The sequence below is a fragment of the Ctenocephalides felis genome, unplaced genomic scaffold (assembly GCF_003426905.1).
Source record: "Ctenocephalides felis isolate EL2017-DRISC unplaced genomic scaffold, ASM342690v1 CF-g0.4_SCAFFOLD_01604, whole genome shotgun sequence".
NCBI lineage: Eukaryota > Metazoa > Arthropoda > Insecta > Siphonaptera > Pulicidae > Ctenocephalides > Ctenocephalides felis.
This window is the reverse complement of record NW_020537758.1, coordinates 44,292,836-44,318,823: the sequence shown is the minus strand read 5'-3', so window position 1 is coordinate 44,318,823 and position 25,988 is coordinate 44,292,836. Positions and strand designations below refer to the sequence as shown.

At 31.0% G+C, this 25,988-nt stretch overlaps 3 protein-coding genes and 1 long non-coding RNA gene across 6 annotated transcripts; 3 read left to right on the top strand and 1 right to left on the bottom strand.

Moving 5' to 3' along the window:
* Positions 1–4,290: 4,290 nt before the first annotated feature.
* LOC113372726 lies at positions 4,291–7,784 on the bottom strand. Of its 3 annotated transcripts, XR_003366788.1 has the most exons (7): positions 7,630–7,784; positions 6,840–6,845; positions 6,223–6,346; positions 6,091–6,160; positions 4,760–4,829; positions 4,467–4,695; positions 4,291–4,407 (listed from the first exon to the last, which is right to left on the bottom strand). It is a non-coding gene; the product is annotated as an uncharacterized LOC113372726 (long non-coding RNA). The 3 variants fall into 3 exon arrangements; XR_003366790.1 differs by lacking the exons at positions 4,291–4,407; positions 4,467–4,695; positions 4,760–4,829 and adding exons at positions 5,187–5,231; positions 5,293–5,362; XR_003366789.1 differs by lacking the exons at positions 4,291–4,407; positions 4,467–4,695; positions 4,760–4,829 and adding an exon at positions 5,986–6,030.
* Positions 7,785–10,045: 2,261 nt separating this feature from the next.
* LOC113372721 (39S ribosomal protein L19, mitochondrial-like) lies at positions 10,046–12,214 on the top strand. The gene is given in 7 exon segments (XM_026613068.1): positions 10,046–10,233; positions 10,312–10,551; positions 11,147–11,289; positions 11,370–11,399; positions 11,401–11,550; positions 11,668–11,816; positions 12,047–12,214. Coding segments are annotated over 7 exon segments (909 nt in total). The 5' UTR covers positions 10,046–10,166; the 3' UTR covers positions 12,177–12,214.
* Positions 12,215–12,612: 398 nt separating this feature from the next.
* LOC113372722 lies at positions 12,613–13,910 on the top strand. Its single transcript, XM_026613069.1, has 5 exons — positions 12,613–12,779; positions 12,859–13,022; positions 13,126–13,307; positions 13,391–13,517; positions 13,582–13,910. Exons 1-5 carry the CDS (start codon positions 12,701–12,703, stop codon positions 13,858–13,860), a joined length of 831 nt encoding a protein of 276 aa, XP_026468854.1. The 5' UTR covers positions 12,613–12,700; the 3' UTR covers positions 13,861–13,910.
* A 1,850-nt stretch (positions 13,911–15,760) lies between these two features.
* On the top strand, positions 15,761–21,737 carry LOC113372711 (monocarboxylate transporter 7-like). Its single transcript, XM_026613060.1, has 9 exons — positions 15,761–15,968; positions 16,841–16,967; positions 17,034–17,177; positions 17,374–17,652; positions 19,729–20,071; positions 20,480–20,627; positions 20,899–21,043; positions 21,127–21,318; positions 21,417–21,737. Exons 1-9 carry the CDS (start codon positions 15,867–15,869, stop codon positions 21,539–21,541), a joined length of 1,605 nt encoding a protein of 534 aa, XP_026468845.1. The 5' UTR covers positions 15,761–15,866; the 3' UTR covers positions 21,542–21,737.
* Positions 21,738–25,988: the final 4,251 nt, after the last annotated feature.

Here is a 25,988-nt window from a genome sequence, read left to right as displayed (position 1 = left end):
GCGCGACGCCACGACGATCACATTAGTAAACCGTTGCAAAGTAGATGATATTGTATATTTTAAACGAAAATAAACTAACAGGTCATATGGCCAAAAAAAAGTTGGTTTTATGTGGCCTGTGTTGGCGTAATGGATAGATTGATGGATTTGTATCTTAAAGGTACCGAGTTCGAATCATACCTCAGGACAAAAAAGAGTATTGTTCACGTTGTGGTATTTATTTAGTGTTGAACAACACAAAATTAATATTTAGATATAACAAACTAACAAGTCATGAGGCGGAAAGAAAGCAGAATCGATGTGGCCTGTGCTGGCGTAATTGGTAGAGCGATGGATTCGTACCCAAAGAGTGTCGAGTTCGAACCATACCTCGGGACAAAAAATGGAAAGCGTGGAATTTATTATTTATTGTAAGATAGCACAAAGATAAAAATTGGATTTAATAAACTAACAGGTCATGAGGCCGAAAAAAAGCAGAATCGATGTGGCCTGTGTTGGCGTATTGCTAGCGTGCTAGCTTCATGCCAACAGGGTACCGAGTTCGATTCATACCTCCGGACACAAAACGCAAAATAGCGTGACTGTTGACGCTGTGGAACGAGGTATGCACGGAATCACATCCGTTCGAATTTGAGACCCCAGGTATGCTCCCCTCGATCTCGATTGAGAGGAGAGATACGCGCGAGAATCCCGTATCATCCCCTAATGAACCCCGCAGCAGCCCCGAAAAGGGGCGAGGGGGGATTATAGGGGGGTGTGGGGTTCACGAACCCGCGACCCTGTGGTCCCGCCCTCGAAAAAGGGAGAGGGGGGACTATAGGGGGGTGAGGGTTCCGCGCGACGACCACTACTGGGTCGCGCCGGTTGAAAAGCTGGGTGCGTCACAGGTTGGGTCGGTGTGCGAGTCCCCGGAGCACCCTCGAGAGCAATGATGGGGATGTGGGGTGAGGAAAATGCGGTGACGAGGGAAAAAGGGGTGGAAAGATATGAGGAGGGAGAGATAAGGGTGGTGGGAGAGAGATAAGGGGGGAAGAGAGATAGGGGAGAGAGATAAGGGGAGGGAGAGAGATAAGGGGAGGGGGAGAGATAAGGGGAGGGATAAGAGAGGGGGAGAGGTAGGAGGGAGGGCTGCTGCGGGCGGATGGATGAGGAAAACAAGCGATATGGAAGACTAAACGCATTTTACAAAGACACCAATGTTTTACGTCCGCGCCCGTCGCTCCATCCCTCCCTCCGTCTCTCTCCCCCTCTCTCATCTCTCTCCCCTATCTGTCTCCCTCCCCTTATCTCTCTCCCCCTATCTCTTTCCCTCCCCTCATCTCTCCCCCTATCTCTCTCCCACCATCCCTATCTCTCCCTCCTCATATCTTTCCACCCCTTTTTCCCTCGTCACCGCATTTTACTCACCCCACATCCCCATCATCGCTCTCGAGGGTGCTCCGGGGACTCGCACACCGACCCAACCTGTGACGCACCCAGCTTTTCAACCGGCGCGACCCAGTGGTGGTCGTCGCGCGGAACCCTCACCCCCCTATAGTCCCCCCTCTCCCTTTTTCGAGGGCGGGACCACAGGGTCGCGGGTTCGTGAACCCCACACCCCCCTATAATCCCCCCTCGCCCCTTTTCGGGGCTGCTGCGGGGTTCATTAGGGGATGATACGGGATTCTCGCGCGTATCTCTCCTCTCAATCGAGATCGAGGGGAGCATACCTGGGGTCTCAAATTCGAACGGATGTGATTCCGTGCATACCTCGTTCCACAGCGTCAACAGTCACGCTATTTTGCGTTTTGTGTCCGGAGGTATGAATCGAACTCGGTACCCTGTTGGCATGAAGCTAGCACGCTAGCAATACGCCAACACAGGCCACATCGATTCTGCTTTTTTTCGGCCTCATGACCTGTTAGTTTATTAAATCCAATTTTTATCTTTGTGCTATCTTACAATAAATAATAAATTCCACGCTTTCCATTTTTTGTCCCGAGGTATGGTTCGAACTCGACACTCTTTGGGTACGAATCCATCGCTCTACCAATTACGCCAGCACAGGCCACATCGATTCTACTTTCTTTCCGCCTCATGACTTGTTAGTTTGTTATATCTAAATATTAATTTTGTGTTGTTCAACACTAAATAAATACCACAACGTGAACAATACTCTTTTTTGTCCTGAGGTATGATTCGAACTCGGTACCTTTTAGGTACGGAGTCATCACTTTACCAACTACGCCAACACAGGCCATACGAATCGAACTTTTTTTGGCCATATGACATGTTAGTTTTTTTTCGTTTAAAATATACAATATCAGCTACGTTGTAACAGTTTAATAATGTGATCGTCGTGGCGTTGCGCGTTAGGAGGTGGGAGTCGCTGGAGAGAAGAGGGTAGCAGGTTCGAGACGTGGTAAAGGTAAGCAAAGTAATAGTATTAGTTCTTAACGTAGGTAAGTATTAGGTTAAGGTAGTGTAAAGTTAAGGTAAGGTAGTGTAAAGTAAGGTAGGAGATGGTTGCGTCAATATGGTAGGAATATTAATGTATTTAGTGTAATAATTACGCGCGTAAAAATGAGGATATATTAATAATGAAGAAGATATTCTTGCGCAAAAGAAGAAAATATCACGAGACTGAGAACTTATTTTTTTTTTATAAGTTAAAGTTAAGTAATTTTTTTTATAAGTTATAGTTAAGTAATTTTTTTTATAAGTTATAGTTAAGTAAAACTGACCAATATTCAAAGTATATTAATTAAAATGAACTAATTAAGACTTAAAATGACGAGCAGAGCCCGCGAGCGATTGCAAGGCCAAAAGTGAATATTACGGGCATAGCCCATGTACGATATTCGGGAAAGAAGCAAATCCTTCGCATTTCGGGCATGGTGAATGCAAGTTATAAAATATTTTTTATACGAAACTATAAAACACAAAATTATATTTATTTTTGTGATATACCTATGAGAGAAAATAGTCACAACGCCGCGCCAGTTTGAACAACTTTGGGCCGACATTTTGGAATCTAAATTGTAAGTTAAGGGGTTAAATAATAATATAAAGTTTTTTTTTAACTCGTTTTATTTAGCAATCAGAAATACATAGATTCCTTTGAGCTAAAATGACAATGCTTAAGATCAATGCCTAAGAATAGCTCCAATGAGATCTTAGTTTAACAATTACTATAATAATATTATATTAGACCTAATCTAAGATTAAGTCTAAAGGCCATTGTCGTTTCAATCTTCTTGTACCATAAGGTTTAGTAATTTCAACTATAGATGGGTTAAATATAGATTAAAGTGATTGAAAAATGTTAATATTTTTGACATGTTTAAAATGAGTGAAAAACCATAGATTAGTCTATTTAAAATGACCAAAGTTATAACTACATTAACTTTATTGATCATGATATAATTAGATTACAAAAATTATAATATATGAAATTTATTCAAAATATTAAATCCTTTCCGACGAACGAATTAATGAGTATATTAATGTTTATGATAACATTAGCTTATCAGTTTAAATATCTGTACCTGTACGGTGTTTCTAATATATATCACTGAAAATGGTGGGAAATGAAACACTCCAAATAAAGTTCAGTTAGTTTTATTCAAAACTCTTAATGTAACACAGTATTTAATAATACAATTATATTAATTTATTATTACAACTGCAGTAATGAAAATGGCTAAAATACATTAATATTTGTCTAATTGTATTATATATATTAAAGTATATATAATAATAATAACACAGTATGACATTAAATTAAGTGATATTTATAGCTAAGAAAAAGAGTGCACCATTTAAAGAAATAATAGAAAGTAAAATATTTAAACAAGAGGAAACATCGGTCGTCTGGCGTATTAAATGTTTAAGGCACTCGACTAACATAGGGGTTTGCAAAAAAAACAAAGTCTATTATCAACGCGTTTCTACCGAGTCAAAGCAATGACGCAGAGTTCTACCGAGTCAAAGCAAAGGTATAAAGAGCTTAACCAAGATGCGGCAAGATGGTTGCAAACACCCAAACAGTAAAGAAGCTGTTCTACACAATTGTCTACACTAAAAAGTGCATTCAATAAGTATCCCTATTAATAACACAAGAAATTTTTAAAATTTAGACATGTTTAAATATTTTTGTAATTTACGTTACAGCATAATGTAATTTGGCCGTAAAGTGGCTCATAATTAAATTAAAACAACAAATTAAATCAAATGCAATATATTTATTCATTATTTCATTAACATCTAAGCACTTAACTATTCAATAGATCACAATAGTAGATCACAGTAGGCATCTTCTTTGGTGACAAGACGGACGGACGGACAGCATAATTAGTAGATGAAATGATTGTTCTCACTCGTGAGCAACTTGAGAGTTTACCACTTGGGTTGAAGTTGTCGTTTACCCTATAAAAAATAATGAATTAGTAACAAGTTTCATAAAATATACTATAATAATAAATTACCTGATTAATCATTCACCCCCGTCTTCCAAGCAACCTCAGTAAAATCTTCATAGTAAAACTCAACAAGTGGTATTTATAATAACTGCTTAAGTTAGTGAGGTTAGTCATGTTATTGAGTTAATAAGAGTTAAGTTAATCATGCATAATTACAGGCAGTTATTAAAAAAAAACACTTGCGAGTCATTCACATGTTAGAGCTTCAGGGCAGTAATAGTTGGATCGAGAAGACCTGCAAAAAAGAAAGAAACATTTTAGGAATGTTTCCATTTATGCTGGTATGGATAAACACATACCTGGTAAAATGTTTCTGGAAAGATTCCTGGTGAAGTAGGGTGAGTGCAGAGCAGCATTAGATCCAAGGACCTGGAAAAAAAATAAACATGTTATTTATTGTTCACATTTATACTGATTATGGATAAAAACGTACTTTTTAAATTATTTTCAGAGCGATTCCTGGTGAAGGGGTCAGTGTACAGAGCAGCAGTGGTTGAAAGGACCTGAAAAAAAAATTACCATGTTATTTATTGTTCACATTTATACTGATTATGGATAAAAACGTACTTTTTAAATTATTTTCAGAGCAATTCCTGGTGAAGGGGTCAGTGTACAGAGCAGCAGTAGTTGAAAGGACTTGAAAAAAAAATAAACATGTAATTTATTGTTCACATTTATAGTGATTATGGATAAAAACGTACTTTTTTAATTATTTTCAGAGCGATTCCTGGTGAATGGGTCAGTGTGCAGAGCAGCAGTAGTTAAAAGGACCTGGAAAAAAAAACCATGTATTTATTGTTCACATTTATACTGATTATGGATAAAAATGTACTTTTTAAATTATTTTCAGAGCGATTCCTGGTGTAGGGGACAGTGTGCAGAGTAGCAGTGGTTTAAAGGATCTGAAAAAAATAAACATGTTATTTATTGTTCACATTTATACTGATTATGGATAAAAACGTACTTTTTAAATTATTTTCAGAGCGATTCCTGGTGAAGGGGTCAGTGTACAGAGCAGCAGTAGTTGAAAGGACCTGAAAAAAAAATTAACATATTATTTATTGTTCACATTTATACTGATTATGGATAAAAACGTACTTTTTAAATTATTTTCAGAGCGATTACTGGTGAAGGGGTCAGTGTGCAGAGCAGCATTAGATGCAAGGACCTGGAAAAATAATGAACATGTTATTTATTGTTCACATTTATACTGATTATGGATAAAAACGTACTTTTTAAATTATTTTCAGAGCGATTACTGGTGAAGGGGTCAGTGTGCAGAGCAGCATTAGATGCAAGGACCTGGAAAAAAAATAAACATGTTATTTATTGTTCACATTTATACTGATTATGGATAAAAACGTACTTTTTAAATTATTTTCAGAGCAATTCCTGGTGAAGGGGTCAGTGTACAGAGCAGCAGTAGTTGAAAGGACTTGAAAAAAAAATAAACATGTAATTTATTGTTCACATTTATAGTGATTATGGATAAAAACGTACTTTTTAAATTATTTTCAGAGCGATTCCTGGTGAATGGGTCAGTGTGCAGAGCAGCAGTAGTTAAAAGGACCTGGGAAAAAACCATGTCATTTATTGTTCACATTTATACTGATTATGGATAAAAATGTACTTTTTAAATTATTTTCAGAGCGATTCCTGGTGTAGGGGACAGTGTGCAGAGTAGCAGTGGTTTAAAGGATCTGAAAAAAATAAACATGTTATTTATTGTTCACATTTACACTGATTATGGATAAAAACGTACTTTTTAAATTATTTTCAGAGCGATTCCCGGTGAAGTGAGTCAGTGTTCAATTTTCACTCGATACTTGGCCATTCGATACTCAACAACTTGCTCGATATATCTTGTGGCCTCCATGTGATTTCATCTTGATGACCAGAAATATAATGTAGAAATTTACTAGCAGTTTAAGAATTGCACTTGGTTTTATATGAAATGCATTAACATGAATTGAAAACAGTTAAAATTAAAATTTAATGTAATATGTCAAATCCACATTGCATAATCTCAAATGATTCAAACGACCACATTATTTTTCAATAGTTGAATAGATTAGTGTATTAGTATTTGTTATTATTAATAATAAAACTACTGATGCAACCTAACTAATAAATTAACCCACATGCAAGACATATCGTGATCATTCGAATCATGAAATTCAATGCCTTAATGATTTTGAAAATTTCTAAAAGTTATAGTGACAACTAAAGTATCGATCAATTAATATCTTGAACAAAATCACCGCTTAATAAATCTATTCGTGCCAAATGCAATTCCAATAAATACCACATTCAGAGCGTCACAGTAACAATGTTCGCATAAAAACTAAAGTACTCTGGTAGCAGCAAACGCAAACCTACCCGCACCTGCAAAATACACAAATTATTATTGAATTTAGTTGATTATACATACATTATTAAATGTCATTGTTGATGCGTCACCAAAGCTGTCTTCGTGTGCAATGCAGCGCTCCAGCGAAGCATAGAATAGTCTTTATTTGCATCTTTATATTCATTCAAATTGTAACTATTCTTTGTCAATTTGTTGTTCAAATTGTAACTTTTTTTCAAGTAAAAGAAATAAAATTATGCATTTAAAACACAAAATGGCTTTCATCGAAAAGTAATTTTGCTTTAAAATTTTTGATGACATGATGATTGTGGTCCAATTTACACAATACTTCTGATCTATAAATTGAAGTGAATTAGCAGATGATAATGATGTAAATAAGACTTCAAATTAAACGATCCGTATAAATGTACTCATAGTAATTCTCAAAATGAATTAACAGTCATTTTTTACTTTCACAACTTTTTACTATTACTTTCGATTATTTCTTCTGCACAATGATAGGCAGCCACTCAATTGTGAACTCTTGCTCAGTCAACAAAATAATATGTAGTTTTATTTAACAGTGGGCACCAAATGATGCAAAATAAAATAATTAGTTAAAATATATCCGGCGTACGTCTTAGACAGTAGTACGACTTGAGCAAAAACTACATAAATCGAGCACACGTTTTCCAAAAAAAAAAAACAGAAATAAGGAAAGGTTTCAATTAAATCTAAAACATCTTAAAACTCGAAAACACGAAATGAAATCCGAGTGAATCCGCAAAGAGAAATATAATTAGCACAAGTGCAACGTACCATATGACGCTCGCAGGTCGCATGTTCTCCACAGGCAGCGAAGGGTCAGGCCCGCTCGTCCGTGTTCGACGACGTCTCGTTGTGTTCTTCCAGCAATCGCCACGATGAAAATGAACTCTTGCAATGACAAGACAACTCCCTCTCCCAACTCCTATAGTCGCAAAGCATAGATGTGCAAAAGACTTGTAGACGTGCGACTGCAGAGCGTGCACGTTCGCTCGGTCGAAGATGGCGTTTCAGAAACTCGAACGCCTCTTCTGTTTTGAAATCGAAACAACGTTCATTTGAATCTTCAAATTTAACAATAAGGGTTTTATAAATAAAATTCCATTCTTTTAATAAACTCTGTAAAAATTTACACTGCAATGAATTAGTCGTTGGTTATTGAAATAAATAAATTTTATTTTCTTTCACTAACCTGTGTTTTACAAGCCATTAAATATTATATAAATACAAACATACAATTTTTTTTCAAGTTTTAACTTAGACCAACATCACATTGTCTTAAAAAATGTATTTAATTTTGATTGACAATAAAAGTATGCAAAAAAAAAAAAAAGTTTTAACTTATTGGTTCACAATAAAATTACTAATGATGATACAAACTAGCCACCAAACATTTGTAAACTAACAAAGTTAGCGCAAAAGAGTCTTAATGTGTACTTATTGAGAGTAGAGTTGGTTAAATATTTTGAAATATAAAAAAATCAAACCTAGGCCAAAAGAAAAATATAAATTAATTCAAAAAATGTTTAATATTACATTTTTCTTTAAATTTTGTTTATTTTAAATAATCAAAATCAAATGACATTCTGTGAGAAAACACAAAATAAGCAATTTTGTTTGAATTATTTAGTGAAAACAAACCACTCCTTTGCAAAGTTGAAAAATAACTAGTTGGTTTGGTATTTAGCCTTGAGGCAAGTTACATGAACTTCCCGATATGAGTAAATAATCTACTTAATCAATAAAAAATAAATTAATTTATGCGTGAAAGTATTCCGGGTGGATTTATTACCCATAATTAAAAACGAACGAACACGTTAACTCGGATAATTTTCTAAAAGCAAATTTTTAAAAATCAACAATTTTTATATTTGAACCAGTTTCGGTAGGACGTTAATATTTTAGTATGTTCATTAAGACTAAGCACTGTATCGCTATACCAAGTAGATCATCTAATTTTAATTTTAACAAACGTCAAAGAACTACTCATTTTTTTGATGAATTTTTAAAATTAAACTACTTGTCGTAAGGCCGTAATATTTCAGTAAGTTCTATAAGACCATGATATATATCGCCAAAAAAATCCATAAAAATCGGCTTAATTTTTTTTTCAACAGTTAATTACAAGAAAACGGCTCGGTAGATTTTCACCTAAAACTAATCAGTATCATTCCCAAATAATATCTTTCAAACAGTTTTTGATTTTTTAAAATCGATTCGGTAGTATGAGCTTAAATGTGGACGAAAAGTTTAACACTTCTTTTCAAATTACAAAGAAACGGCTCGGCCGATCGCTGCACAAAACTGAGGAAAGATAATACACATTAAAATACATGGATTGGCTTTTAAATTTATGCAATCGGTTCACGCGTTTTTGAGCAAACGTCGATGAAAGTTCTAATTTTGACAAACGTCAAAAAAACGACGCTAATTTTTGCAAACTTTGACGAATTTTTAAAATTAAACTACTTGTCATAGGACCGTAATATTTTAGTATGATCTATAAGACATATTATATGATCTTTACCAAAAACTAATCAGGTCGATTCCCAACCAATATGTTTCGAACAGTTTTTGAATTTTCAAAATCGATTCAGAATTGCGGCCTAAAACGTGGACGGAAAATTTTTCACATCTCTGCGATTTACAAAAAAACGGCTCGGCCGATCGTCGTACAAAAAATTAGAAACGCTAGTCCTCATCGAGATACATCGAATAAAATTTAAATATTTGAAATCGGTCCAGCCGTTTTTAAGAAAACGTCGATTTACGGCAAAAAATCTGTTCACACACACACACACATACTTTTTCCAAATTTGGTCTCATTCGATTCAGAATGGCTTGAAATGTTGAGAAAACATAAAATTAGCAATTCGGATTTTTTGATGAAAACATAAACTTCTCCTTCGGGAAGTTAATTAAATGAATAACATATAATAATTACTATTTTTTACATTTTATGATTATTTTAATTGATCATTACAACTTTTACAAGTGTATTTCAATAATTAATTATTTTATAACTACTTAAGACTAATTTTATAATTAAATATATATTTTTCTGATTCTGATTAATTTAAATTTGGTTTTTAAAAAGTATGCGTGAAGGTAGTTGCGGCACCTACTACGCTATATAACTATGTTTATTTATCTATGGCTATGGAATATAATTTAATTGAGGTTAGGTTGATAGTGCTTAGTGCATAGAAATAGCCATATACCATATATTTATGACACTATATAAAAAATAAAACGTATATGATTTATATATGCCATATATATTCACAAATAATAGTATATTTGCCTAAACCATGTACCTGCCTAGTCGCATTCTAATTAACGAATTCAAACAAAATGTCAAAGTTCTAACTAATTTAGGTGCGTATTGAACTTTACATAATTGTACCGTCTTTATTATTACACACAATAATTAATTTATCAATTTAAAACTTATAGTTGCCCAAGTGAATACATTTTCAACAAAGCCTGAATTGAAAAGTTCGAATGAGGAGCTCCCAAATGTATTACAATCCAATAATGATAAAAAAGCAAGTACACCAGTTGATTACAGATTCATATATCCAGAATTTCTTCCGGATCCGAAAATTGAATGGCGTAATGCAGTTAGAGAGAAATTAGAAAGAAAAGATATGTTAAGCCGCAGGGCCCATATTGACATACCAGAGTTTTATGTCGGTCTGTATCTTTATGTGTATGCACATGCAATTTCATAACAGATGTACATTTTAAGTCTCAAATCATATGGGCAATGTGGCTCAAATTTATAATACTGCCCAACTTTTAAACTGCATTTCATGTTATAATATATCTATCTATCTATTGTTTAATTGTGTTATTAAATCTATTAGTGTGACGAATTGCTTAACATTAAATGGAGTATATCTTATAATTAATACAACAATAACTAATATAACTATTATAAAAAAGAATTTCTTACTAATGTTGTACTACTATTAATAATATAATTATATAATAAATTTAAGAATTTTGAAAAAAAGTTCAATTAAACTGTTGAAAAAATTACTACTACTAATACTAAAAATCTATAAACTGATAAATGAAATAATAAAAAATCTTTAGTAATTAGAAGGGCAAAATATTGTTACCTCAATGGTATCCTACTTTTGCGCAAGTAAAATCCATACTTTATCTTATCAATACAAACATTCACATTCCCTTTATAATTTTATCTGTACAGTATTAGTAATTACTTTCGCTATTTTACAATTATGTTAATTCTGCAGATTGACTCTCGTAATTATTATTTTAGGTACAATAATGGCAGTTACAACATCTGATGTTCATTCTGAAGGCAAAACAAGTCGTTTTGTAGGCATTTGTATAGATAGATCTGGTTGCGGCTTGCGATCGAAATTCATTTTAAGAAATGTTGTGGATCATCAAGGTTGTGAGGTAACTTTTTTTAAATATGCAAATCATATTTACTATGTTTATATCTAGATATTTAAAATAATGAAGTGTGCTCTTTGTAGGTGTTATATGAAATGTATGATCCTACTATTCAAAAAAATTGAAGTATTGAGATTGGAAAAACGACTTGATTCCAAATTATTTTACTTACGTGATGCTTTACCGGAATTTAGTACATTTCCTCTGGACATGGAAGCTGAAATTTTGCCAGAAGGAGCACCAATACCTGTGAATGAAATAAAGGTTAACATAAAAACATACTGAAACATAATCTCAGTTTACATATATATATATATATATATATATATATATATATATATAGTTTGTTTATTTATTTATCAGAATTTTTGGCATTTTCAGGTAAAATTGAAACCAAGACCTTGGTTAGAACGTTGGGAACGTCAAGATCTAAAAGGCATTCAACCTTTAGAATTGCCTAAAAAATTCTTTATCAAAGCCAAGGAAAGAAGCACACCTTGGGAAAAATATGATTTAATGAAGCAATACAGGTAAATAATTATAAAATTAATTATCTATTATATCCTTTATTATTAAATATTGTAATAACAATTCTTTTAATAACATATATTATATTCCTTATTATATAATATAATTTATTATAAAATTAATTATCTATTATATTTCTTATAATTAATTATTTTAATAACAATTTTTTTTAATATACATTATATTATGTGTGTGTGTGCATACAATTTCACTTTTTTATTATTATTTACAGAGCTACTATACCAGAAGAGGAACAAAATGTTATATATGCTGAAGTTTATTCTGAATTGCATCAATTAGAGTTAATGAGACGCAAACAAAAACGAAGGAGAATTTTTGTAAAGCCAGTGAAAGCAGCATAAAATTTATGATGTATTTTATTATTGATTTAGATTTTGAATAGAGCATGTATTATTTGCAAAAATATATATATATATTGTTTGCAAAATACATATCATTTGGGACTATTATTATTATTATTATTATTATAATGGTTATTTAATAAAATTAATTGTTGTTTAATAAAAGTGATAAATAAAACTGAACTTATAATACAGCATCTGAACTAAAATTCAACCATGCTTAATGTGAATTCAAAACTAATAAATAATTATAGAAGGTATCAAGTAATAATTGTGTTACTTTTATGTAACTTAACTAATTTAAAATTAGACATAAAATTTAAAGGAAGTGAATTCGAATTAAAAAATACAAAACAAATTTAGCGCCATGATTCTAAAACTTTGACAGTTTAAACGTCACTTTGACAGCTCAATTATCAATTAGTGAATGGTTTCGTAAACAGCAGCAACGTTTTATATTATTAAACTTAGCATTATTTTTTTTTTCTATTCTCATATGTTCTTTAAATAGTATATTTCACAAAATGATCTTTAAAGTATTATTTATATCATTACATATCATAGCATTGGATTGTTTCACCCACAGAAAACAATTACCCTCAAGTATGTTCTGGTTTTGATGGTAAAATAATTATATAAAATATGTAATGATACTAATTTCTTTATATGTTTTAAATATTAGCTTACTCTAAAGAAAATGAAACATGGACAGGCAAATGGTTTCCGGCGAAACCAGATTTTTTAAATGATAATTTTAGAAGTGCCGAGAAAAATATAACCATAGAAGTCACACCTCAAGTGGATGATGTTGTAGAAATATCAAGTTCATTTTGTGATGATGGTCAGGTAAATCAATCACACTCACACTCATACTCAGTATATACATACATACCTGTTCTTTAGAAAACATTAAGAAAATAAATCATTCTATGAGGAATCATTGTTTCAGACAAATTTAATAATGGATTGGGATGATGATCCAAGTGATTTCATATGCCTGACAACAGAACGTTATTCACCCAATTTTGAAAAACCACCATTACTTGAATTGTATAATGTACCGAAGGCATATAAACCTTATCCTGAATGCATGAATGTATCAATAACCTATGATGAAGATATTCCCACATTGTGAGTCTAAAAACATCATATGTGTTGTTAGTCTATGATTTTTTTATCAATCTACACAATGTTTTCAACTCTATTTTTTACAGTGGCAATCATAGAATTGTATGGCCAAAGTATGGAGAATATGAATACATTCCTCGGCAGAGATGGTTGCATACAGTAGAGCATGGCGGAATTGTCATGCTATATCATCCGTGTGCTGATGAACAACAGGTGATGATTCAAATCTTATTTAAATTTCAGACTTTAAAAATAACATTACTTACTACTATTATAGGTAAATAAACTACAAAGACTTGTACGAAAGTGCCTTTATCGCCACGTTATAACTCCATCAAGAATGTTATCACCAGAGATGCCCTTAGCTCTTATTTCTTGGGGTAGAAGGTTACAAATGTCGTTTGTTCAAAAGGAAACTATTGTTGATTTCATAAAATCAAATGCTTTAAAAGGCCTTGAGCATCCATCTAAGGATGGAGAGTATGCATATGGTTTATTGGAGAAAGCTGAGATCATAAGTGACTTTAGTGATAGTACATTATGTCCAGGTCTTTGATTATTAGTTATTTTCAAATATAATGCATAACCTATTACAGGATATTTACAAACAGATTACAGAATATTAATAAAATACGCCTGTTTTAAGTTGTATTAGATTCTGAAGCAATTCTAATTAGATTCTTGGACATCAAAAACAAATATCATTGATTGTTATAAATTATATAATAATTGTTATTTCAAATCTCCGCAATACATTCTATTTTTGCTTTCATTAAATATTTGCTTACTAGCTTTTTTTGAATTTAATAAAATATACATAACATTTTATTATTGATAGTATGTATGCAAGAATCTAATTAGAAACTGCACATGGAATGTAACATGTTATAAACTTATAGGACTAGCTTTTGCATGCATTGCCATCTCAATCTTTTTATTTTTATTTCAAATTATAATTTAATGCATTTGACTGTAAGACGCCGTTGATGCGTTATCTCGTAATTTATTTTTTTTCTAATTGGTATCTTATTTATTTCTGATTGGTATGGATTTTGTTTTAAAGTAAAAAAGCAATTTTGATATCAATATTAATTATAAAATATTATGACAAAAATATATAATTCAAAATGTACCTTTTAATATTGTGATATTTAAAAAATAGAGAATTTTGTTACCACTATTTGAAATATATAATAAAACTTTTTTATCATTTTGGTTGTTTCATTAAAAAAAAATTATATCATATATATACTAAGAAAATTAGATATGGTATATTTCTTCCCTAAATTGCAGAAATTTTTGATAATTAATCGTATCATGTGATATAAGATTTTAATATATATGTATATTTTATATTGCTTTTACAATCAACATCAAAATTTATAATTATTAACGCTATCAATATTTTTTTAGCTGTTAATTTAAAATTTGAAACGTTTAATAATCATACTATAAATTTATTAGTTACCTTATTTATGCCTTGTTTATGCGCATTTTGAATGGTGAGAAATTTTTTTCAATTTTGAAATTACTGGAGTAATTTAATAAATAGATGTATTTCATCAAATAAAATTATATTCCCACAAATTTATTCCATAATTCAAAGTAAAAAATAATTTAATCGGGTAAAATCTATTAGTTAACATACACGTTAACTTACGTGTTAACGTTCACGCCAATTTTAGCATTGCTTGCCATTTTCACAAAAAATATTAAAAGGTTTAAAATATTATTAAACTTTTGTATTATTTTAATTTAAAAGAAAACATAGGATTTTACTAACGTTCGGTAAAAATTGTCGGTGATCGAACGATCCGAATTTCCACTTTGCGGTAGATATTCAGATATTTCTAGAACCAATACTTTTCCGGATTCCAAATATTTGAAAAGTTTCTTATTTTTAATATTCATTCTAAAACAATATTTCAAGCGAAAGTATTTTTACAAATCAGAAATCGTACCGAATCAAATAGAATAAAATTTGTGTTCAAGCCTATTTAATTCAAATTTAATACACATTATAATTTAAATCGAATTTCATATATATTAATAAATTCAAATATTGTATTATTTTACGGTTGCATCTGTGATAGAGATCTGATATAATATATTCATCTACAAAATTCGGACCTGACGCTTTAAAGGCAAATATGAAAAAGAAATTTCCATTAATTCATAATTAAACTCTAAAAATACTACAAAGTATAAATATACATAAAGAACCTACATATTCTTTTAAAACTCGTGTTTTTTACTATTTTTTGTTCATACAAGATAAGATGTTACGAGTATACGTCTATAATTAGATGAAATATTTCCTTCAATATGGAACTGCAAATATTTAACGAAGCTGCAAACACTAAATATCATAAATTATTTACGGAATGAGATAAAAGGTAAAATCAGATGTTCTATATTAATAATTTTCACAAATTGAATTAATTTGTCGTTGTTGTTGGATATTGTATGTGCGAATATTTCATGTGTTTAAATATTGTTGAATGTTGATGGTTTGAATTTGATTCATTGGTGGTTATATTAATCGTTTTGTGAAGTGGAAATATGTCGGAAAATAAAGAAGAACTAATCCGACACAAATATGAATATCGGGCGCCGGAGGGCGGTTGGGGTTACATGATAGGCCTGGGAATGGCTTTATCATTTGTATGTTTGTTTCTTATTAATTTTACTACATTGGAATAAAATTATTAATTTTATTATGATTAGCAAAATATAACTCATAACTACAGGATCTACTGAATATTTATATAATAATAGTATAAGCCTTATACTGCAAGGTATAAATAAAATTTAATGCCAAAATTCTATAAATCTTTTAATGTAAAATGTAATGTATGTCTCTTATATGTAAAATGTAAGCACAAATGGTCATTAATAACAATTTCAGGAATTTTCCTGAGGTTCCCCGAACTAAAAAAAACTGTAAATAGCTATAAAACTAAAATGCTTATGTAAAGAACGTACGTTATGGATAGTATAAATTATACCTATAGTATAGTTAGAATTGATTAGATTAAAATGCTTAAAAACGGTTTTCATAATTCTTTCTTGAATAGTTCATATTACTATTTGATTATTGTCTAACTCACTTTTCTCTTTACTATAACCATAACGTATACTCGTAGTTAACTTTATGAACTTTTCCACATGGAAAGCTTTTGCTTTTTGTATAATTAAAAATTGTGCGAAAATTACTAACGTTAAAGTTTAATTCAATTTGCTGATAATGCTAAGATAAATTCTTTAATAATTTAATTTAATACATAATTAAGAAATCTGCAAATAAAAACAACCATGAATGAAGAAAATGCATTAAGCATAAAAAAATATAGTAATAAGAGGCTTGGGTCTAAATGTGTATGCGCAATTTATAGAATTATTTGAAAAGGATAAGTTTAAAGTAATAAAAAAGTAAACTAAATAATAGCTTCATGTGTTTATTTAAAAAATGAATTTACAAAATCTTAAAGTTTTCTCTTTTAATTTTACATGTTCTAATTTGTCTAAATTTGCAGATCGTTGCATTATGCCCGGTTCCTTCATTTGGTTTAATTTTTGGAGATTTCCTAGATAGCCTAGGAGAAAAAACTAGTGCCTTGACGCTATTAAATAGCGCATTTTTTAGCAGTTTAGCATTTTCAGGTAATAAATGTCGTATAGAAATTTGTCTTATATATTATGTACATAGTTAATACCATCTATTTTTAGGACTTTTAACCAATTCTTTATTCCAAAAATTCACATGCCGCCAGGTGGGCATTACTGGAGGGTTACTATTCTTTTTGGGAAGTGCCCTGACAGTTTTTGTCACATCAGTTGCACAAATGCTGTTTACATTTAGTATTATTCAAGGTGAGGATATATTTTGACGAATACTATTACTAGGATGTATTTACTGTGAAGCTGTAAAATACTCATAATTTGCTTGACATGAGAAAAGATAAATCGCTAAAAAAATTCAACAATTATTTATGAAGAAACTATTTATAAATGATATAGGAGAAGCCATATATCATATGTTATGATTTTTATTTTTGATTATTTTCAGGAATTGGATTCGGCCTAATGATTCCAGCCGCATTTACCACATTCAATGCATATTTCGTAGAAAGACGTGCAATGATAATGTCCGCATCCCAAACTTTAATAGGCGTAGGATCAATGGTATATCCATTATTAGTCCAGAAATTAATAGATAATTTTGGATTCCGTGGTATGCTACTGGTAATGGCAGCAATAAACGGACATGCCGTTTTAGGTATGGTTATGATGCAGCCCGTAGAATACCATCGAATAAAAGTATTGGTGCCCGTGGAGTTGGATAATTGTGAGTAAAATAAAAGTCAAGTAATAACTTGCAATATTATTCATAATTATATTATCCATGAGACTTATTAACTTCCCGTAGGGCAAGTTATAGTAATCGTAAAAAAATCGAAAATGAAAATTTTTATATATCTTTACGTTTCAAAGGTTTCTGAATATTTTGGCATACCTTAGAAAAAATGGATGTATGTGTGTGTGTGTGCGTGTAAGTATGTATGTGCAGATACAAATTTTCGTCGTCGATTTCGGGAACACCGATCAACCGATCTAAATAATTCAAAAAACATTCGATTCATATTGATAAAGAGACGTGCTGATTAGTTTTTGGCGAAGGCAGGTCTAGCCGTTCCGAAGATACGGGGCAAAAAGTGCCAAAAACGGTTACTCAGTTTTTAAGAGAAAGGAGCGTCCGATTTTAATAATTCAAATAACATTTTACTTGTATTGACAAGATAAAAAACTGTTCAAATTTCCATAAAGGCAGGTCTAGCGGTTTCGAAGATCTAATGAAAAAAGTAAAAAAAAATGCCATTTGGTGGTCAAAAATGATCATTAGACAGATGCACATCAAATTATCAGATATTTTATAGAGATTTTAACAATAAGTATAAATTTTGTTTGCATTCCTATGGGTTCCGTACCAATGATATTCGTTAGATGGCGACGCGGCGCTTACGCGCTTTGACATTTTGTCTCTATGCAGTTAAAGCAGTACGATTGCTTTGAAAAAAAAGTTCAGAATTTCCAAAATATGTCAAAATAAAAAGAACATTTTTTTTTCAAAAAAAGTAATTTTGGTCAAATTCTTAGTTTCTCAAAAATCTAATTTTTTCGAAGTATTTTTTTTTTTAAATGTTAATCGTTTTTAAAAAAATAATAATATTTGGTACGGGAAGTTCCAGCAATTTGCCTTAAGGCTAGATGCCATGCGCCCCACTAGTTTTTAACAAAATTATCATTCATACTAAAGCAATACACGACCAAGATGGCAAGACAACTTACTAACAAATCAATGTATTTCTAAATGTAGATAATATAAATATCCTGCTTTATTACTATGAATCTAGAATTTTATCCTTTTCGCATTTTATATAACGGGTTTACTTTCAAACCGTCAATATAAATTACATTCGACTATAGTAAATTTATCTCGTAACTAAAAAAAACATATTACTTAGTACGTTTTTTTGATTTTGATGAATTTTTTGAAAAGGGAAATCTTTAAAGTCAGTAAATAAAGTGCAAAGCATTTTATTCGTTGAACTTATACAATCAAACACATTTCTAGTACTTCTTTTCGTTTTATTATGTAATATTCACGTAACGATTTAATTCAAAATCTTGTAATTTATTAAAAGTATAATATATCAAATAGTAAATATAGTTGTCACACAATGTTTGATAAGAGTAAACATAGTTGGGAACTATATGGGAAAACTTCGTTATCTATTATTAAATATTAACGTCTAACATTTATCTAATTGTTAAACGTATAAGAATAGTATATCATTACCCAATTAAATTAAAATTTACTGCTGGAAACACTTCGTTTGATATTTTCATACAAAATGAAGGTAACAAAAAGATTTATAATTTTTTTCAGAGTAGGTTCAAAGTTCAACGCAAGTAGTTGTCGAATGATCTGTGTTTTTACTGAAAATAAATCATTACCACTTCTTAATAAATAATTATCATTTGTTGTACCACTACATATTTTCTAATGCTATAAAATATATTTTATTAAAGTGTGAACATCAACTGTAATCATCTACAAAACACAGAACATATGTGAGCTTTGGCATTGTTTCTGACTAGAATCGTTTAAACGCAAAGCTTGATGATTTTTTATAATTCAACCGCTTATCGAAGGCCTAAAATGTTTTAGTTTGTTATTTAAAATGTTAGTTCATACTTTCAAATCTATCGTTTTACAATATTTAGAGCAGGTTCGATGCAAGTTGCCGAATTATATCTGCCTTTACTGAAAATAGATCATCACCACCTTCTAATAAACAATTTCAATTTGTTGTACCACTACATATTTTATGATAACCTAATAGTATTACATTGTCAATAGTGGATCCAAACGGCAAACAATCTGAAGATCCAGCAAATGGAAAACCATCCAATGAAACTCCTCAACAATTACCGCGTAAGGAAAGTCATTCCCATGAACCTTTATTATTCCAAGGAAGAAAAAGCAGTAGACAACATAGTATTGTAAATAAACTACCACTGCACATAACAGATTCACCAAAAGCTAGGGATATAGAAGGCGTAACTCCAGTTAAGATGCTTCAATATGAAGAACATAGAATGAGAAGACGTGGATCTTCCATTTCTAGTTTAGGCAATTGGACTGGAGCAGTCATTGTCAGTGATAGTACTGCACCGGTAGAGAAGAAATCTAGGGGAAAATTGTAAGTATATATTTACGTAATAGATCAAGGTCCCGACATCAGGCAACTTTGATGTCAAATTTCCACTTGTGGTTATAGATCATAATATAACTACAAGTGGAAATCGTCCTTATAGACAGAGTTGCATCACTCAATCATATGTAAAACTATTAGACGTAAGAGCTAATATATAATAAATCCACACATATAATAGGAAAATGGTGAACATATGGGTTGCCTCTCATAATAATACCTTAGATCATAAACGTTGAACCAAACAGCTTATAGAACATATGAATAGTAAGAGTTTTGATTGCTGTTGTAACAATAATTAAGAAGCAAATATTATATCAAATCAATTTTGATTGATTATTTATCAAGAATACTCGGTTAATTCAAATATTTTAACATTGTTTTACTGTATTTTAGGCAAGTTATCGTTGACTTTTTGGATTTGACTTTGTTAAAAGACTGGATTTATGTAAATATGGTTATTGGAGTGACATTTGCACTATACTCCGACATAGCATTTTCTGCTATTCAAACAATGTATCTGTTTGCATTAGGCTGGTCAAAGGTAAGGCACAGAGTTGTAGATTTTTAATATTATTACACTACAGCAAAATATATTAAGAGTGAGTAGATAATTGAAAGCAATAGCAATCACTCGTAAATTAACTGTTATAGTAGTCAATAAATAATTGGGATTTGTCCAACTTCATTCATGAAGTAGTGACGCCAATATGTAAAAAGTTTTTACATAAACCAACTGGATTTTACTAAAAACCAACAATCATCCGCAGAAATTTTCATATATGACTAATTTCAAATTATTCTATGTGATTTAGACTGATACAGCAATTTGTGTATCTGCCGCAGCTGCTGCAGATTTGTCATCAAGGATGTTTTTGGCAGGAATGACTGCTTGTGTTAAAGTCAGCAGTAGAACAGTATTTTTAGCGGGAGCTTTATTCTCAGTTTTCGCACGTATAGGTAAAGTAGAAGTAAATTTATCATGAAACAGTTTAAACAATTTCCTAATTTTAGCAATTTCAAATTATTTTGTTTTATCATAGTGTTCTTGTACGTGACTGACTTTACAATGATGCTTATAATATCAAGTTTTTTGGGATTCTTCCGTACATGGATTCATGTGCCTTTACCTTTAGTATTTGCCGAATATTTTTCACAGGAGAGATTTCCTTCAGCATACGGACTGTTCATGTTCTTGCAAGGAATAATGACATTGGCTTTGGGTCCAATTGTTGGTAATTATATTTAGTTATAAAAGCTTCTCGATGAGTTCAGTGATATTTCATATTTCAATTATTCTCGAACATACAAGTCTAATTTTGAAAAATTTCAGGATTTATTCGAGATGCAACACACAGCTACATAATATGTTTCCATGCCTTGACTGTGTGTTTACTCATTTGCTGTATACCATGGCTTGCCGAGATGGCGTGGTTAAAAATGAAAAATAAGAAATAAATTTAAGAATTAAGTTAATATTAATGGAAAAATTATATATAGTTTATGTGAATTTTATCACACGTGTTATATATCTTTATAAAAGTAATTTATAAAGGATTGTCACAGAAAATATAAATGACAAAAAAAATGTTAACTATACTTGTAAGTAGCATTTTGCCTTAGGACAAGTTGCATAAACATTCCGATACATACACGTAACTAGTGGGGCGCATGGCATCGTGCCTTAAGGCAAATTGCTGGAACTTCCCGTACCAAATATTATTATTTTTTTTTTAAAAACATTTTTGAAAAAAAATTACTTCGAAGAAATTAGATTTTTGAGAAACTATAAATTTGACAAAAAATTACTTTTTTTTAAAAAAAATGTTTTCTTTATTTTGACATATTTTGGAAATTCTGAACTTTTTTTCAAAGCAATCATACTGCTTTAACTGCATAGAGACGATATGTCAAAGCGCGTAAGCGCCGCGTCGGCGGCTAACGGATAAACATTGGTACGGAACCCTTTGTTTTTACATTTTTTATTAGATCTCCAAAACCGCTACACCCGCCTTCATGAAAATTTTATCAATTCTTCATCTTGTCAATACAAGTACAAAATCGGACGCTCCGTTCTCTTAAAAACTGAGTTACCGTTTTTGGCACTTTTTGCCCCGTATCTTCGGAACGACTAGACCTGCCTCCGCCAAAAACTAATCAGCACGTCTCCTTATCAATACAAATCGAATGTTTTTTGAATTATTCAAATTGCTTCATCCGTGTTCCCGAAATCGTTGACGAAAATTTATATCAGCACACACCTACATACACGCACACACGCACACACATACATCCATTTTTTCTAAGGTATACCAAAATGTTCAGAAGGTGTTGAAACGTAAAGATATATGAAAATTTTCATTTTCAATTTTTTTGCGATTACTATAACTTTCCCTACGGGAAGTTAATAAATGTACACGCGTACTTTATTACGCGTAATAAAAAATTGAGATTCTACTATTTAGATAAAACATTCAACTGTTTATGAAATTAAGTGAATTTGTTTAACACATTATATTTCATATATTTTATTAAAGTGTGAATATAAAAAGTTACAAATGCTTTGGCAAAAATTCTGAATAGAATCATTTAAACGCAGGGCGTGGTTATTTTTTATAAATCAACCCCTTATTATAGGCCAAAAATACTTTAATATGTTATCCCATATTTTCAATTCTATCGGTATACAAAGTTTCATCTAAATCAAAAACTTATCAAGAATGTTAGAATAATAAGATTTTAAATTGACAAAATTTAAGAAAAAAACTAGATATTTTAACTACACGTTCAACAAACACTTGAATATATTTTACTTCTTATTTATTATTTTATGAAAAATAATTTAATCAATCCGAGAATTTGTATTACAGAAATAAAAAACTAAATAAAAAAAAGCATCTTGAGGTCCTAAATTCTTAAAAAAAAAAACAAACATTATTCTTGGAAATTGGTACATTTCGGCGATTGGATTAACAAATAAAGTAAAATAACAAGGTTGGACGTGAATTTTATAAAACTAAATATTAATAGTCTAGTCATTGTAGTAAGTTCATCTCGGGATTGTAAGCTGTAAGTCTGTAAATACCCTGAAAGTTGACTCAAAACCTAAATATGGCAGGGTGTACGTACCATATGTAGATTTGAGACAACTTTTAGGGTGCTATTTTAGGGTATTTACAGCTAGGTATCTCAAATTCCGAGATTCTTACCTAATTTAAGCTTAAATGACTGGACTATAAGTCTCATTGGTATCATTGCGCATTGTATTACATTAGTATGTATTTCCTGAATTTAATTATTAGAGCCAGAATACCCGATAAATGAGATAAATTGATCAAATGATCTCTCTTGATCCACTCTTGATAATTTCTTTTGTTGCACTACCAATATATCCACTAATACGAGCGCAGACGATATTTGTTCAAATTTGTCAAATACAAACTTACTTATACCCTTGTTAAGACCTAATAATTCTGATTTAATTCATTGAATTAATTTCAATTATTTATAACATGATTGACGCTGGTGGATCAAATTGTCGTATGTAATGCAATGTATTGTTTTGCGTACGCAAATAATCCTTGGCCCGTAAACAATATGACTTTCCTTTATTATATTCAGTGGGAACTTTGTCCACTTAGAGACAATGTGAGATATTAGCATATCATGGTAATTTGAATGCTTTTTTGTTTACCGATTAATTAAATTGAATGTAAAGTCACCGCTGTTATATAAAGCAGATAATCGTCCATCGTTATAAGAACTGTGAAGATAAAAGATTGCTAGTGGGGTGCATGGCATTGTACCTTAAGGCAAATTGCTGGAACTTCCCGTACCGTAATTAAAAACCTTGGTACAAAAAATCTCTATAAAATATCTAATAATTTGATGTGCATAAGTGCAATAAACATTTTTGACTGCCAAATTTAATTTTTTAAACTTATTTTTATTGAGAGTCCATAACCGCTGGACCTGCCTTCCCAAAAATTTAATCAGTTCTTCATCTTATCAATACAAGTAAAATGTTTTTTAAAATAATTAAAATCGTACGCCCCGTTCTCTTAAAAGCTGATTGTGAGTTACCGTTTTCGGCACTTTTTTACCCGTATCTTTGAAACTGCTAGACCTGCCGCCGCCAAAAACTAATCAGTGTGTCTCCTTATCAATACGTATAGAATGTTTTTAAAATTATTCAAATCGGTTATTCCATACTGTCGAAAATGTCGAGAACATTTGTTTGAACCATATATATGAACTTCAAAATTAAAAATCTTGGTACGGAACCCAATAAAATTTACACAAAATGTGTACACATTGTGAAAATGTCTACAGAATATCCGATAATTTGATGCTAAAAGACATCTTTTCAACTTACTTTTATTAGGAGTCCATAGCCGCTATACCTGCCTTTCCAAAAATTTAATCAGTTTTTAAAAACAGAGTTATTGTTTTTGGCACCTTTTGCCCCGTATAGACTTGCCTTGCCCCGTATAGATCGAATATATTAGACAAAGTGCAATTTTTCGATCGTACCATTTTAATCTAATTATTAGTTTCTAAGCTATTACAAATGCGGATCGAATATATATGAGCAACTTGAGAAACTATTCCTGAAAATTATCAGATGCTCCATAATTTAATTTTTGCATGAACTACAATAAACTTCAACAATACAAAATAAAGTATGTAAGTCGTGCAGGACAGCACGTACACAATCGTATAAAAAATGCAATAAAATTAGCAATTATAATCCGATACACATATCGCCATAATCACCATAAAATGTAATTGAGGCAGGCTGGCTTCCACCTACATACATGACAAACAGGAACTAAAATTTTAACATATTCGATGGTATAATGATGTCGAAAATATTTTATGGACAAACAAAAGCCGTACAAACACCCCGTACTTCAATTTTAATCAAGAACTGAATTTCGAGATTGATTCCTTGCTGAATTCAAATTTACATCCGAAATTAATGGAAACAGACCATCACTTGAAATCCCAAAATTTTGCAAGCATGATTTTACTTCCAGCAAACAAAGAAATCATACAATTAAATTCTAAGAGTCTAAGGTAAGACTTTACTACAATGTATCATAATATATCATCATAAGATCCTACCTAGCCAAGAGTGTACAATCGCCAAAACCAATCTACCTGTTAAACTGGAGGCACAAGAAAAAATGAAAAATTTCTTAACAAAAAGTTAATGGAATGTAGAGCCACAAGAATAAAGTACATTGTTGTTGAAAAGAAAATTAAGGTATTTTCTATTAAATTAAGTTTAGACCATAGACATGAATAATCTGGTAGATAGGATATTATCACACGTTATATAAAAACTCAAATAAACAATATCAATTTTTTTTATCCTAAATCAGGATGCTTTCATTGTACTGAGTGCAGCAAAATGATTTATTTTGCCAAGTATATATATATATATATATATATTATATATATATATTTATTTATTTATAAATGTTTATACGTCATAGGCTATGTGCAGTAAATTTATAATATTACACTATAATGTAATATTATAAATTTACTGCATAATAATCTTATAACTTAAAAATCTACTAATATAAGATATAATAGAATATACGTACACTTTATGCATAATACTTTAGCATCATAATCTAATAATTAATTACACATATTATTTTATTATATAGATGCACTTTAAAGTTTTAATTTTCTTTGTTAACTTCCCAAAAATTAGTATCGTTTTTTGGCATTTGTCAAAATTAGTACTTTGATCGACGTTTTCTCAAAAACGTCTGAACCGATTTCAGAAATTTAAAAGCCATTTGATGTATCTCAATGAGAGCTATCGTTTGTCAGTTTTGTGCGACGATCTGCCACGCTGTTTCTTTGTAATTTGGAAATACGTGTTAAA

What these genes read in the sequence shown, in the direction of transcription:
- LOC113372722 (XM_026613069.1), top strand. Translation starts at nt 12,701, where the DNA reads ATGATCTTTAAAGTATTATTTATATCATTACATATCATAGCATTGGAT. An exon ending in CAGAAAACAATTACCCTCAA is followed by an intron (nt 12,780 to 12,858) that starts GTATGTTCTGGT and finishes TTTAAATATTAG; the next exon opens with CTTACTCTAAAGAAAATGAA. An exon ending in CGTGTGCTGATGAACAACAG is followed by an intron (nt 13,518 to 13,581) that starts GTGATGATTCAA and finishes CTACTATTATAG; the next exon opens with GTAAATAAACTACAAAGACT.
- LOC113372711 (XM_026613060.1), top strand. Translation starts at nt 15,867, where the DNA reads ATGTCGGAAAATAAAGAAGAACTAATCCGACACAAATATGAATATCGG. An exon ending in TAGCAGTTTAGCATTTTCAG is followed by an intron (nt 16,968 to 17,033) that starts GTAATAAATGTC and finishes ATCTATTTTTAG; the next exon opens with GACTTTTAACCAATTCTTTA. An exon ending in GGCTTTGGGTCCAATTGTTG is followed by an intron (nt 21,319 to 21,416) that starts GTAATTATATTT and finishes GAAAAATTTCAG; the next exon opens with GATTTATTCGAGATGCAACA.